This window comes from Macaca mulatta, chromosome 3 (genome assembly GCF_049350105.2).
Source record: "Macaca mulatta isolate MMU2019108-1 chromosome 3, T2T-MMU8v2.0, whole genome shotgun sequence".
In the NCBI taxonomy this organism is placed as follows: domain Eukaryota; kingdom Metazoa; phylum Chordata; class Mammalia; order Primates; family Cercopithecidae; genus Macaca; species Macaca mulatta.
Window position 1 is genome coordinate 123122117 of NC_133408.1, and position 14833 is coordinate 123136949.

The window sequence follows — 14833 nt, forward strand, 5'->3', positions numbered from 1 at the left end:
TAAATAAAAATCTTTACTCAGGAGCGCCCTCTTCATCTGCCTAACTGGTAGTTTTCATATCCTCAGTGACCTCTAAGCCTCAGAGTCTGTGCCTGTGACTGCCACAGCCCCTGCAGCCCCTGGCCATTGGGTCTCCTCTTGACGGGGAGGGGTTGACCAGCTCCTGGGCTTTAAAAACTGCTTGCTGTGACTTCCAGGACAGGACCCTCACAGACTCCACGTAATTAAGCCTTAACAGCTGTTTAGAAAATGTATCCCAGATTTGACTGCTCCTTGGTTCTCTTGGTACAACGCAGGTTCAGCCTACTGCAGCCGCTTCTAACTGGGCTCAATGCTTCACCCGGCGGCCCATGCTCCACAGTGTCTTGAGTGTTCTTCGTAACCTTTCTAACTCTGAAGCAACTCACATCACTCCCCTGCATAAAACCCTTCAACAGCAGCTGATTTCCCTAGAATAAAATCCAGGCATCCTTTTATGCTTACCACTCTCCTCATCCTCATCCCCTTTCCCTTCCCCTGCCCCTTGGAACTTACCAAGGGTGGCCTGCTTTGGGTGCTCGCACTGATGTTTCTCCTCACATCCATGTCCTTCAAATCTTTTTCTGGCCACTGCTTTTCACCATTCAGATCTCAATACCTCCTCACCAGAGGCTTTTCCTGACCGCTTTAGGCAAAGTAGCTGCATCTCCCAATCCCATTACTCTCCTGGAGTTGATTTTCAAGCCTGGCTATGTAGTACAATCACTTGAGAAGTTTAAAAAAAAACAAATGAGTGTTTAGGCCCCTCTGCAGACCAATGAAATAGAGTATCTGGGGCTGAGAAGCATGATTCCAAGGCGTTGCTCTATTTTACCCCATACAGTGGTTGTCTAATTCTGGAATTTTTATGTATGCATGTGCTCATCCGCCGCCCACCTGCAAATGTGGTTCCTTGAGGACATAGATGTTGTCAATTTTGAGGTATCTTTAGTGCCTGGGGCATGGCTTATCATATAGTAGGAACAGGGTACACATTTGCTTTGTTATCAAAAAGGGTCAGACTCTGGGGCTGGCGTGGTGGTTCATACCTGTAATCCCAGCACTTTGGGAGGCTAAGGTGGGTGGATTGCCTGAGGTCATGAGTTTGAGACCAGCCTGGCCAATATGGTGAAACCCTGTCTCTACTAAAAATACAAAAATTAGCCAGGTGTGGTGGCGCACGCCTGTAACCCCAGCTTCTCAGGAGGCTGAGGCAGGAGAATCACTTGAACCCGAGAGGCAGAGGTTGCAGTGAGCCAAGATCGCACCCTTGCATTCCAGCCTGGGCAACAAGAGTGAAACTCTGTCTCAAAAAAAAAAAAAAAAAAGAGACTCTGTAAAATATTGGAAGAGATTTATTCTGAGGCAGATATGAGTGACCATGGCCTGTGACACAGCCCTCAGGAGATCCTGAGAACATGTGCCCAAGGTGGTCAGGGTGCAGCTTAGTTTTATACATTTTATGGAGACATGAGACTTCAATCAGTTACATTTAAGAAATACATTGATTCTGTCCAGAAAGGTGGGACAACTCGAAGTGGGGTGAGGGCTTCCAGGTTATAGGTAGATTTAAACATTTTCTGGTTGACAGTTGTTTACCTAAAGACCTGGGATTGTTAGAAAGGAAATGTCTGAGTTCAGATAAGGGATTGTAGAGACCAAAGTTTTCATTGTAGAGATGAAGCCCTTAGGTAGCAGGCTTCAGAGAGAATAGATTGTAAATATTTCTTATCAGACTTAAGATATAATGAGGCAGGTCCAACCCCCACTTACCATCATGGCCAGAAACAGTCTTTTAGGTTAAATTTGAAGAGTGCCTTGGCTAAGAAGGAAGTCCATTGAGGGGTCTTAGAATTTTATTTTTGGTTTACAGCTTAGTTGCTTGAATAATATGTATTTGCAAGGAATATGGACGGGAAAGAGAAGAGCTATAAAAGCCAAAAGCTATTAAAAGATGTTAAAAATCATGGAGACCAAAGCTCTTTGGAAAAATTGGTGATCACAGGAGAGTCCAGTTCCAGATTTTTCTTAACACCCACGTATACTTAAATGTGGGTGGTCTGATGGTTAGAACTCTGTTTCTGGAGTTAGATTTTACTTTCATCTCTGCCATTGACCCTGGACAATTGCTTGGCTTCTGTTGTAACACACAGAAGAGGTATAAGGAGAAGTTATTTTTGTGAAGTACTCTTGTGGTTAGGAACCTTCAGTAAAAGTGGTATTTGGATTTTGATGGTACATTGTCTACAACCAAACTTCCTGAAGTATGAACAGACCAATTCCTTATGTGCTGTTGCTTAAACTTTCATAGCCACAGAGTTGACCTGGAGATAGGAGCCAGGCAGGAGATGAAAGGGATCACATGGAGTCTAAGCCTCTGCTGAGTGAGAATAAACAAGGACAGAGAGGAAGAGAGGAACTGGAGGTTATCCATTAGTGTGATTCTTTCAGATCGTTCATTTCCTTTTTCAATTTGCCTTCCTCTCCCCAAATCTCTTATACAGTCCTCCTGCTACTATCTAAGTTGAGGACTTTGCTATTTTGTTTCATATGAATTTTTATTTTTTTCTTCTTATAAGAACAGTGCAGTATGTATATTATTGAAAGGATTAGAAAATATGAGCAAGCAGAAAAAAAATCTTAAATTTCTAACAATTTAACCACCTAGAGATGATATCTACTGCCAACACTTTGGTGTGCCTCCTTTAGACTTTGTGTGCGTGCACAATATTATTGTCCATTTTTAAGAAACAAATCATTTTCTACACATCATTGTGTAAATGATTTTTTACTTACTACCATGGATTTGTTTATAACACTTTTTAGTGGTTGGATAGTATCCTGCATATCAATGTTCTATATTCAGTCCGTCACATATTGTTGTATATTGAGGTTGTTTGTACTTTTTCACCATTACCATCAGTGCTGGGTAAATATCTCTGTAGATTAAAGTTTGCATGCATTTATGAATTATTTTTTAGGATAAACTCCTAGGAGTGCAATTGTGGTGGTCGTAGAATAAAAAGGTGTTTTTTTTGTTTTTTGTTTTTTTGGGTTTTTTTTCTAACTGCTTCTTGTGGAGCAGGGCTAACCCATAGGCTACCCAGAGTGGCCATAAAGACATTTTTGAGACTCTTGCTGTGTTGTCAAATTGTCCTCCGGAGATGCTGCACTCCCAGCCTTTGGTATTAAGTGCCCTTCTTTATTTCTCATTCAGGCTTTCGTAGGTCTTCCCTGGGTTCTGCCACACATCTCCTCAACTCCAGTCTCTTCCCCTTAAGTTCATTTAACACTCCTCTGTCAGATTAAATGTTCTGATGCACAAACTGATCACATCACTAAAATTATCAGATCTTGTTCTACCATCACAGGACCTCATCATCAGGTTGTGAGCAACTTTGTGGGGTTTTCTTCTCTCCTCTCCTCTCCTCTCCTCTCCTCTCTTCTCTTCTCTTCTTTCCCTCCCTCCCTCCCTCTCTTCCTTCCTTCCTTCCTTCCTTCCTTCCTTCCTTCCTTCCTTCCTTCCTTCCTTCCTTCCTTCTTTTCTTTTTTTTTCTTTTTTTCTAGTAGATGGTATCTCACTCTGTGGTCCAGGCTGGAGTGCAGTGGTGCAATCATAGCTCACTGCAGTCTTGAACTCCTGGACTCAAGTGATCCTCCTGCCTTGGCCTCCCAAAGTGCTGGAATTATAGACATGAGCTGCCATGCCCAGCCCCAGCACTATATTTTCTGTTCTAGTTTTCCTCCAGAAAATATGCATGTCTTCTGATTCTTCATCTCTGGGCTCCCTTTCTTGGCTCCTGACTTACCTTCTGCCCCTCTGGACCACCAGTTCTGGGGAGCGGAGATTGTGTCCCTAGAACTGCCCTCTGCCAAATATGTAGAGTAGGCACCGAAGTCAAACTTCAGTTGGTGGACTCTCCTCCCCCATCTCCCGTCTTTATTTGATCACATTTCACTTTTATTGCAAGACCGAGCTCATGTTCACTGAACACATCTTCCTTCTGATGTCACGTGTTCCCAATTTCAGTAAGGCTTTTTTCACCTCCTTTCACTCAACATGACAGTAACCTTCCCCTCCTCTGAATTCATTGAGTCGTTTCTTTCCAGTTTTGTTACATTACTTAACCCTTTTTCCATAACATCATAATTTTCAGTCTGTATTCTCTATTATATTTCAAATATCTCCAGGCTAAGTGCTATCCCTTGCGAAGTTGGGGGAGGAGGTACCTAAAGTTGAAGCACCATCATCATTTTGGTGTATATCTTGTGGTACCTTTCCACGTATGTGATAGATGATTAATATTTACATTGTGTAAGCATAGCATACAGATGCAATTCACTTTTCAACCTTTTCTTCTTTGGCCCAGTATTTTGTAGTACTACGCAGTGCTTTGGCTATTTTATTATTACCTGGACTGTAAAGGAGTTACAAAGTCGCTACTGTTATAAATGGCTTCCAGAAGGAGAACAGCAGCTCTAGTGCTTTGTAAAACAAAAATGACTTGCTTACAAAAAATATCCAGTAGCATCAGAACCATGAAATAGAGTAGTTAGACACCTACCCTTCCCTAATCTCTGAGTGGTATGGGCCTGTGGAAATGTGACTTGTACATTTGCTTTCTTGTTAGCTGACCCATGTTCTACTATTAGTTCCTGCAGATGAGAGTGGTGGCAAATACTGTTCCTTAGATTCTAGTCATAGAGTTTATCAGAGCTGCATGATTCGTTTTAAAGGGAATCTAACATCGTCAAAGAAGTTCTGGGAGTTGTGGGTGGAAAAGGAAGTAAGTGAGTTCACCAGCCAGGTCTGAACTTGATTAAGCTTGAATTCTTTGTTGTAACTTATGTTAATGCTCATTAAACCTGTAAAGCAAGATGGAAGCACTGTTTGTTCAAAAAAACCAAAAAATATATATATATAAACATTTTTAGGTATCATGCTGTAAAGTAATATAGTACTATATAATTATTCTGATTGCCTTCTAGTCAGATTACCTTGAAAATCCAAAATGATCTTGGCGAACAATAATACATTATGATTTCATGGTTCATCTACATACCTCCTGCGTAGGTGTATAATACTCATATCTAACAGGGTTACCACATTACATACCTTTTGGTATCAGTGACATACCTAAAATACCAGAGTATTTATTGGCCATTCTCAGTTATGAAACGTTGACATTGCCAGACAAAGCTTTGATCATACATATATATATAGAGTCATATATATATATAAAACATATATATACACCTTTATATATTATAAGCCTTGCATATGTATATGGTCTCTTATATATGCCTTTTTTATATAAGCCTTTCATATATATATTAAGCCTGTCTTTATTCAGACCATGAAACCAAAAACATCCCTTTTTCAGATAACACATAGTGTGATTCTATTTAATGAACCTAATGTCCGTGAAGGGGTAATTAAGCAAATATGATTGTTTTCTGCCTCAGCAAACTGCCAGCAAGTTCCCCTGGAGAGCAGCACTGTGTGGCTGTGTGGCTGTGGGTGCCTGATCAGCAGGGTTGGGGGATGTGCGTAGGCGTGGCAACTGGGAAGCAAAGGGCCGGAAATGCATTTGTCCTCTGTCCCGCTTCAGAAGTCTAGAGTGTGGTGGGCCTGCCAGTGAATTCCTCAAAGTCTTCTCTTATTAGAGCATACCTTAAGAGGAAAGGAAACATCTCTAAATGAAATGCTTGTGGGCACTTTTATTCATAGCTTTAGGTAACCTTTCTTTAAAAACTGCCAGATCTGTGTTTCCAATCTTGGCCTCTATGTTAGTTTCCTCAGGCTGCTGTAACAAAGTACTCTGCCGCAAACTGGGAAGCTTAAAAAAAAAAAAAATTAGTTGTCCCAACTTCTGGAGGCTAGACATCCAAGGTGGAAGTTCAGCAGGGGTTGGTTTCTTCTGAGGGCTGTGAGGGAGAATCTGTTCTGTTCTTCTTTCCTGTCTTCTGGTGGTGGCCGGGCAACCGTTGGTGTTCCTTGGCTTGAAGAAGAATCACCCTGCTCTCTACCTTCATCTTCACTTGGTTTTCTCCTTGTGTGCGTGTCTGTTTTTAAATTTCCCTCTTTTATAAAGACTTCAGTCATACTGGATTAGGTGCCTGCGCTATTCCACTATGATCTCATCTTAACTAGCTCCATTTGCAGCCACCCTATTTCCAAATAAAGTCACATTCTGAGGTTCTAGGGGTTGGGATTTTCGGAAATGGGGGACATAGTTCTGCCCATACCAGCATCTCTGTTAAGTCCGTTGAGTCTCTTTTGGCATCTGGCTGGACACTGTACTACATGTCCCACTGGTACCTCAAATACAGTCGCAGTTGGTTGCATTCTCCCACAGGTCCCTTCTTTCCAATTTTTACCTTTTTTTCTTTTTTCTTCTTTATCTTTGGTGGTGGTATCATCATCTCACTCAGTTATCCAAGTTGGAAATCTTGGGAGCATCCTGGCCTGTTTCCTTGGCCTTGGCCTCCAACATCCAGTCCTAACCACATTTTATCATTTCTGCCTCCACTGTGTTTCTCTGACCTTTCCTCTGCTTTCATTCCTAGGACTCCCATTCAGGTTTAGAACCCTGCAATCCCTGGCTGCCAGGCTTTCTCCCACATCTCATCTCTCCTTTAAATTCATCTTCCACACCAGTTCTTTTCTAAATCAAAGTTTTGAATGTGACATTTCTTAATCCAGAAACCTTGAGTGATTTTTAACTGTCTGAAAAAAAAAAGTCGAGATTCTGTTGCTTGGTCCTTAAGGTCCACCCCAGGTGGCTGGCCTCTCACTCATGCCAGTCTTTTGCTCCTCATGACCTGCTAGATGGAGAATTGGTAACTCCTACATCCTGCTCCAAATACAGCACATCCATTTGTTTTCACCTCTGTACTTTGCTTCACCAGTGTAGAATGTCTTCTCTCTACCCTTCCCTCCTGTCTCCATTGTCACTAAACCAAAGTGGGTCCATTTGCCTGCACACAATGGAAAGCCAAACAGAAAGCACCAGGTTTTTGCAGCAAGAAAGGTTTATTGCCAGGCTGCTGAGTAAGGAGACAGGAGTCAGGCTCAAGTTTGACTTTCTCTACCAGCCTTACAGCCATAGATTTAAGGGAGGGCTTCTGAGTGTGGAGTTTAGGTGCTGAACAGTGATTAGTGATTGGCTGAAAGGAAAAGGGGTTTGGAAAGTGTCTTGGGCATGCTGCTGCCCTTACATGCTGCTTCATGGGTTGCACCTTTGGACAATGGTGGCATTAGCTTGAACTGAGGGTGAGTTTTTGGCCTTCTAACGTCAAAAGATTACTCACCAGGAGAGGAAGTCTATTCTGCCCAGACTCCAGTGAGCTGTATTGGTTCTAACCAGCCTCAGTCTGTCAGCCAATTTTGTGGCAAATAGAGAGAACTGTAACAAATGGTTTTCTTCTCTGCTGTCCTGCAAGACAAGCTCAATAAATTTTTGTTAGTTACCAAATTCTTTAATCCTGTGGGGCATGGTTTCACCATCTTCCCACAGCAGTTGGAATTCTAACCAGGTTATACGGAAGCCAGGAGACCTGGTTTTCAGGCCAAAATGTCAGAAGCCAGTTGTTTTGCCTAACCCAGGTCATTAACTTTTGCGAGTTTCCGTTTCCTCACAAGTAGAATGAGGAGGTTGAAGTAGATAATCCCTAAGATCTTTTCAGCTTTAAAATTTGTTCTTCAAATACCATGCCTCCATGAAGCAGTCTCTAACTCTTCCAGGCAGAATAATTCACCCCTTTTATGCCCCTTGGTGCTTTATTTTTTCTTTTACAGTTAACTCTTAATTTCTAGTGGTTATGTGTGCTCATGACTGTCTCCCCTTCCTCCAAACAGCTGGTGGTAAGCTCCTTGAGTTCAGCCAGGAATGCTTGACTCACATTTGCCCCCGCTTCTTGCCTTTGTCTTCCCCTGGTCTTGCTTAGGCAGAGTCTCGGTGAGAGAGACCTTAGTAGAGGATAAAATGTCCTCGGGAAGTACTCCCCTGTAACACATGCTCTTCCTGAGTGTTCCCAGGCATTGAGAAGGATGTGTTTTGGATGGTTAATGATACAGAGATGTTATATTGAACGCACTGAGTTTTTCCTTTCTTCATAGCATTATTGTAATTGGGTGACATTCTGGGAAACAGCTAAGTTCGCTTTGTAACAGTTTTTGTAAAAATGTGTGCTCTCTATAGGATGTTTAGAAGTAACTAAGTTTTCTGTAAAAGATATGAAAAACATTCCTATTTTCTTCCTCTTCCTATATCCTCCGGAAACTTGGAGTATCTCAATGTATCATTAAGGTATTTGGACACTTAAAGTAGCAGTTGTTAAAAAATACAATCTAGGAAAGCTTTTATGGACCCATTTCCTCTTTGGAAGCCAAACGTCCTTGGCCTCTCATATTCTTCCTAAACCTTAGATTGACCCACATTTTGACCTTCAGAAAGTTAAAGTCACTCTTTTCTCCTAGAGAATGACCAGCCCCTTTTCTTGCTTCAAGGCCACCTCTGGTCCTATATTTCTAATCTAATTTTACATTGTTCTTTTATGCACTCCACTGTCCAGACAAAATCTGTCACTCATAATTTTCCCTATATACTCCTTAGCTTTCTTGCATTAGTCTTCTGCCTGAAGTGCCCTCTGGTCTACACCCCTTACTGTGTATCTGAATTGTACTCATTTTTTGAGACCTAGCTCAAATGCCATTTCTGCCACAAAGACTTTTGTTACCATACTAGTTCTTGTGTTACGATTTGTTCTTCTTCTACACACTGGTCTATTTCTAGACTAGTGCTATCTGCCTCACCAGACTAGAAGTTCCTTGGGGTCATGTTTCATGTGTCATTTATCTGTATTCCCCTGTACTAGCCCTAGGTCAATTCACAGGTGGTCAGTAAATACTGGTAGTGAATCAATTATCTGTGAACCGTTTTTTGCATGGTCTATAGGGATACTAATGTGTAACAAAGTTGCTCTATTTTGCTGTTAGGCAGTCACATCTTAGTCTAAAGTATCTACACTTTAATTTTAGAACCCAAAAACATGTCTGAAGTAAGATTGAAACATATATGATACTGGATAAAACAGTTACATTTGAAATTATAATGTATTTAGTGTGTAAACTACGTGGTCAATGCTGTCATGTCTTTTAGATTCTGTGCATTATTATTTCAGTCCACGTTGTAAAAGTAAATGCTAAATGTTTATAAATGTTTTCAGTTTGAATTTTATGTTTTGGCAGGGATATTTTTTCCCTCAGTGTATGTTTGTATATGCTTCTGTTTTCCACAAGCTGCTGACTTTATGCTTTGTGTTTGTTTTATGTTGCAGATTAATATCTTTTCAAGAATTTGTTGCCTTTGAATCTGTCCTGTGTGCTCCTGATGCTTTGTTTATGGTAGCGTTTCAGCTGTTTGACAAAGCTGGCAAAGGAGAAGTAACTTTTGGTAAGGAGCACGATTCTGTGCACATCTATGTAAGTGCGGACTTGTGTGAGCATTTTCTTTCTTTCTTTCTTTTTTTTGTAGGAACAAAATAAAGTATATGGAAATGCTTTTAAGAAGATAGTATATCCCTTTTAGTAAAGACACTTCAATGTTTAGGGGCTCCAGTTCAAACGTCTTGCTGTTGGAAAAAAACAAGTTTCTGGCTTAGTAGTTTTGATACTCTGATTTAGTTTTAAGGTGAGGGAGATGTGGCATGATTGTTTTCATACAATCATAGCATGTGAGAGCCAGACAGGACTTCTGTTTCTTCCCTGCACCATCAGTAGTGCTTTCCACCGATAGAATGAAGAAGTGAATAATCTGCCTACACACAGAAGTTACTAACACACCCTATACTTCTTGTCTTCACCTTGTTCCCATGGAGTAGTTTGCGGCCAGAGCCACTGCACAAGATGGTGGTTCAGAATGGTACGTGAAGGACCTTGTTCTAAAGAACACGCCTCCCACCCCACTGCTGTGCTGGCAGTGCCTGCTCTGCTGTGGCCTTCTTTATTTGCAAGGCACAAACATCATCATGGGAATTAGCTACAAAGCTGCAGAAAACCCTGACGTTTTTCAGATACTTAGAAGAAAGGGAAGACTTGGAAGTGGTGGGACAGTGATAAGTTATTTTTTAAAAAACTGGCTACTAAGGACAGATTTAACAGAAAGTGCCATGTTTCCCACGGACTCTGTGGTGTCCAGCATATGTTGTCTCTGCACAGAAATCTGCATTAGCATTGCTCAAGAAGAATTTTGGAGCCCTTTAGGTGTGTGGATTATGCTTTCATGAGAGATGGCTTTAAAGATTAGGGAGAACGTGGCATGACTATTTTCATAGCGTCATAGAACGTGAGAGCCAGACAGGACCTCTGCCTGTCTTGTGCTTGGCATGCGCCCATTTTAAGTGTCTTTATTCATAGTTTCCAATTCATTCAGACCTTTGGGATTTGTCTTATTTGGTGTATTGTGGGAAACATACAGATGTGGGAAAAACACAGGAAGAATGTTGCTTCCGGAATCAGATAAGCTTAGCCCCTTCCAGCTCTGCTGCTTTTGCCTCTGAGCCAAACTGATGATCCTCTCCAGTCCTCATTTATCCTATTAAGAAGTGAAGATAATAATTAGATAAAGTATTGGTAAGATAGTATAATAGACTTATTGTGCCAGCTCACCCCCTTCGCCATTCCGTCATACTTATTTGGCATGACAGAATTAAAGGTTAAATCGTCTTGAGCAAAGACAAAAAATTATATACTTGCCTGATTTTGTTTCTAGAAGATCAGATGCTTTCCATTAATACTTCATGAGGATTATTTAATATTTTCAAATCCTTAGATGAAATTTATTTCCATCACCCAGTTCATCTTAGCACCACTGCAACCACAACTTTTCAATTAATACCAATAAAAAAAAGTCCCCATTTAAATCTTCAAGTAGTGAGTAAGCAGCTAGCTCATGGTGTTATTGATTTACTCAGTGGAAGCGAGTTTGGTGACAGTGTTACGATAGTGTTTCTTTGGGATGAACAGAGGAAAGCCTGTGAGTGCAAGCATGTTCAACACAGATATGTTCTGTCTTATCTTCCTACTTTCCCCAGCAAGACTGGATGTGAGGAATGGAAGAGAGCTCGATTTGAGATGAGAGGACCAAGAAATGGGCTTCAGGTAGTTCCTTGATATAGATCCATCTTCCCTTCATGCGTGTGAAGTGGCAAGGGATATTGGTGACGCTAGCTTTACCACTGGTCCTGGAAAGACATAGGAGGCTTCCACCATTGCAGGGGAAAGTGTGTGTGTTAGTGTGATTAGAAGAAAATGATAGTGAAGAAGCAGGATGTAGGAAACAAGAGCTATCTTTGAATTGTAGAAGATATAGTTGCATAAGGATTTTGTTTCTGCTTCTTACTAGCTGAAAGACAAGTCATTTCAACCCTCTGAGCTTTATTTTCCTCATCTCTAAAATTGGGGTAATAACTACCTTACAGGACTATGTAAGGATTAAAAGATCCACTGCATAAAAGGCACTGTCTGGAAAACAAAGGCCTTTATACAAATAGTGATACTAAAAAATAGCCTGAAAGAAGAAAAGATTTTCTAATTTGTTTTTCCTTTTTTCTTCTTTGGGAAGCCCTTTATTTATTTATTTTTTAATTGTTGTGTTTTTTTTTTAACGTAAGTTCAGGGGTACATGTGCAGGTTTATTATATAGGTAAATTTGTATCACAGGGGTTTGCTGTACAAATTATTTCATTACTCAGCTATTAAACCTAATACCCATTAGTTATTTTCCCTGATCCTTTCCCTCCTCCCACCCTCTACTCTTCACCCTCTGGTAGGCCTAATGTCTGTTGTTCCTCTCTGTCTCTGTGTTCTTATCACTTAGCGCCCACATATATGTGAGAATGTTTGGTTTTTGGTTTTCTGTTCCCACATTAGTTTGCTAAGGATAATGCTTCCAGCTCCATCCAAGTTCCTGAAGAGGACATGATCTCGTTGTTGTTGTTGTTTTAATGACTGCATCCTATTCCATGATGTATATGTACCACATTTTCTTTATCCAGTCTGTCATTAATGGGCATTTAGGTTGATTCCTTGTCTTTGCTATTGTGAATAGTGCTACAGTGAACATATGTGTGCATGTGTTTTTATGATAGAATGTTTATATTTCTTTGGGTATATACCCAGTAATGGGATTGTGGGTTGAAGGATAGTTCTGTTTTTAGGTGTTTGAGGAATTGCCACACTGTTTTCCACAGTGGTTGAACTAATTTACACTCCCACCAGCAGTGTATAAATGTTCCTTTTTCTCTGCAACCTTGCTAGAACCAGCTATTGTTTGACTTTTTAATAGTAGCCATTCTGCCTAGTGTGAGATGGTATCTCATTGTAGCTTTGATTTGCATTTCTCTAATTATCAGTGATGTTAAGCCTTTTTCCATATGCTTCTTGGCCGTGTATATATTTTCTTTTGAAAATATCTGTTCATGTCCCTTGCCCCCCCGCTTTTTTTTTTTTTTTTTGAGATAGAGTCTCACTCTGTCATCCAGGCTGGAATGCAGTGGCACAGTCTTGGCTCACTGCAACCTCCATCTCCAGGGCTTAAGCAATTCTCCTATCTCAGTCTCTCGAGTGGCTGGGACTACAGGCGTGTGCCACCATGTCTGGCAAATTTTGAATACAAAATTTGTATTAGTAGAGATGGGATTTTACCATATTGGTCAGGATGGTTTCAAACTCCTGACCTCAGGTGATCCACCTGCCTTGGCCTCCCAAATTGCTGGGATTACAGGCATGAGCCACCACACCTGGCCTTTCCCTCACTTTTTAATGGGGTTGTTTTTTCCCTGTGAATTTAAGGTCCTTATAGTTAGTTGCTGGATATTAGACCTTTGTCAGATGCATAGTTTGCAAAAATTTTCTCCCATTCTGTAGGGTGTCTGTTTACTCTCTTGATAGTTGGGCTTTTGCTCTGAAGAATGCCCTTTAGTTAATTAGATCCCATTTGCCAATTTTCGTTTTTATTGCAATTGCTTTTGGTGTCTTTGTCATGAAATCTTTGCCCATTTCACTCTCCAGAGTGATATTGCCTAGATTGTCTTCCAAGAATATAGTTTTGAGTTTTACACTTAAGTGCTGTTTGTTTTTTAGACGGAGTCTTGCTCTGTTGCCCAGGCTGGAGTGCAGTGGTATGATCTTGGCTCACTGCAACTTCTGCCTACCAGGCTCAAGTTATTCTTGTGCCTCAGCCTCCCAAGTAGCTGGGACTATAGGCATGCACCAGCATGCCTGGCTAATTTTTGTATTTTTCAGTAGAGACAGGGTTTCACCATGTTGGCCAGGCTGGTCTGGAACTCTTGACCTCAAGTGATCTGCCCACCTTGACCTCCCAAAGTGTTGGGATTACAGGTGTGAACCATCACTGTCTGGCCACATTTAAGTCTTTAATCCATCTTGAGTTTATTTTTGTGTATGGCGTAAGGAAGGGATCCAGTTTCAGTCCTCTGCATATGGCTAGCCAGTTAACTCAGCGTCATTTATTGAATACAGAATCCTTTTCCCATTGCTTGTTTTTGTCAACTTTGTTGAAGATCAGATAGTTGTATGTGTACGGCCTTAGTTCTGGGCTCTCTATTCTGTTCCATTGATGTTTGTGTTTTGTACTAGTACCACGGTGTTTTGGTTACTGTAGCCCTGTAGTACAGATTGAAGTTAGGTAGCGTGATGCCTCCAGGTTTTTTCTTTTTGCTTAGGATTGCCTTGGCTATTGTCATGTCATGCACGTCCATGTGAAGAGACCACCGAACAGGCTTTGTGTGAGCAATAAAGCTTTTTAATCACCTGGGTGCAGGTGGACTGAGTCTGAAAAGAAAGTCAGCAAAAGGAGTTAGGGGTGGGGCAGTTTTATGGGATTTGGGTGGGTGGTGGAAAATTACAGTCAAAGGGGGTTGTTCTCTTGCAGGCAGGGGTGGGGGTCACAAGGCACTCAGTGGGGGAGCTTTTGAGCCAAGAAAAGGAATTTCATCAGGTTAATCAATCAGTTAAGGTGGGGCAGGAACAAATTACAATAGTGGAATGTCATCAGTTAAGGTAGGAACCGACCATTTTCACTTCTTTTGTGATTCTTCTGTTGCTTCAGGCCATCTGGATGTGTATGTGCAGGTCACAGGGGATATGATGGCTTAGCTTGGGCTCAGAGGCCTGACAGCTATTTGGGTTCTTTTTTGGTCCATATGAATTTTAAAGTGGTTTTTGTCTAGTTCCATGAAGAATGTCATTGGTAGTTTGAGAGGAACAGCATTGAATGTATAAATTGCTTTGGGCAGTATGTTCATTTTAATGATACTGATTTTGCCTATCCATGAACATGAAATGTTTTTCCATTTGTTTGTGTCATCTCTGTTCTGTAGTTCTGCTTGTAGAGATCTTTCATCTCCGTAGTTAGCTGTGTTTCTAGGTATTTTATTCTTTTTGTGGCAATTGTGAATTGGATTATGTTCCTGATTTGGCTCTTGGCGTGACTTGTTGGTGTATAGGAATGCTAGTGATTTTTATACATTGATTTGGTATCCTGAGACTTTGCTGAAGCTGTTTATCAACTTAAGGAGCTTCTTGGCTGTGACTGTGGGGTTTTCTATTAACAGACACAGGATCAATTCAACTGCAAACAGGATAGTTTGACTACCCCTCTTCCTATTTGGATGCCCTGTATTTCTTTCTCTTGCCTGATTGCTTTGTCCAGGCCTTTCAATACTGTGTTGAATAGGACTGGTAAGAGAGGGCATCCTTGCCTTATGCAATAAAAGACAGGAAGCCCTG

At 41.1% G+C, this 14833-nt stretch overlaps 1 protein-coding gene across 4 annotated transcripts in view; it reads left to right on the forward strand.

Moving 5' to 3' along the window:
• SLC25A13 (solute carrier family 25 member 13) overlaps positions 1 to 14833 on the forward strand; it is a 199630-nt gene that overhangs the window by 66623 nt on the left and 118174 nt on the right. For 2 of the 4 annotated variants that reach the window (XM_015134304.3, XM_015134303.3), the window contains one exon: positions 9361 to 9476. The exons of the other annotated variants lie outside the window; for them this stretch is intronic. In XM_015134304.3, coding sequence (XP_014989790.1) covers positions 9361 to 9476 — 116 coding nt within the window. The remainder of the gene's footprint in view (positions 1 to 9360; positions 9477 to 14833) is intronic. 4 annotated transcript variants of the gene reach the window in all.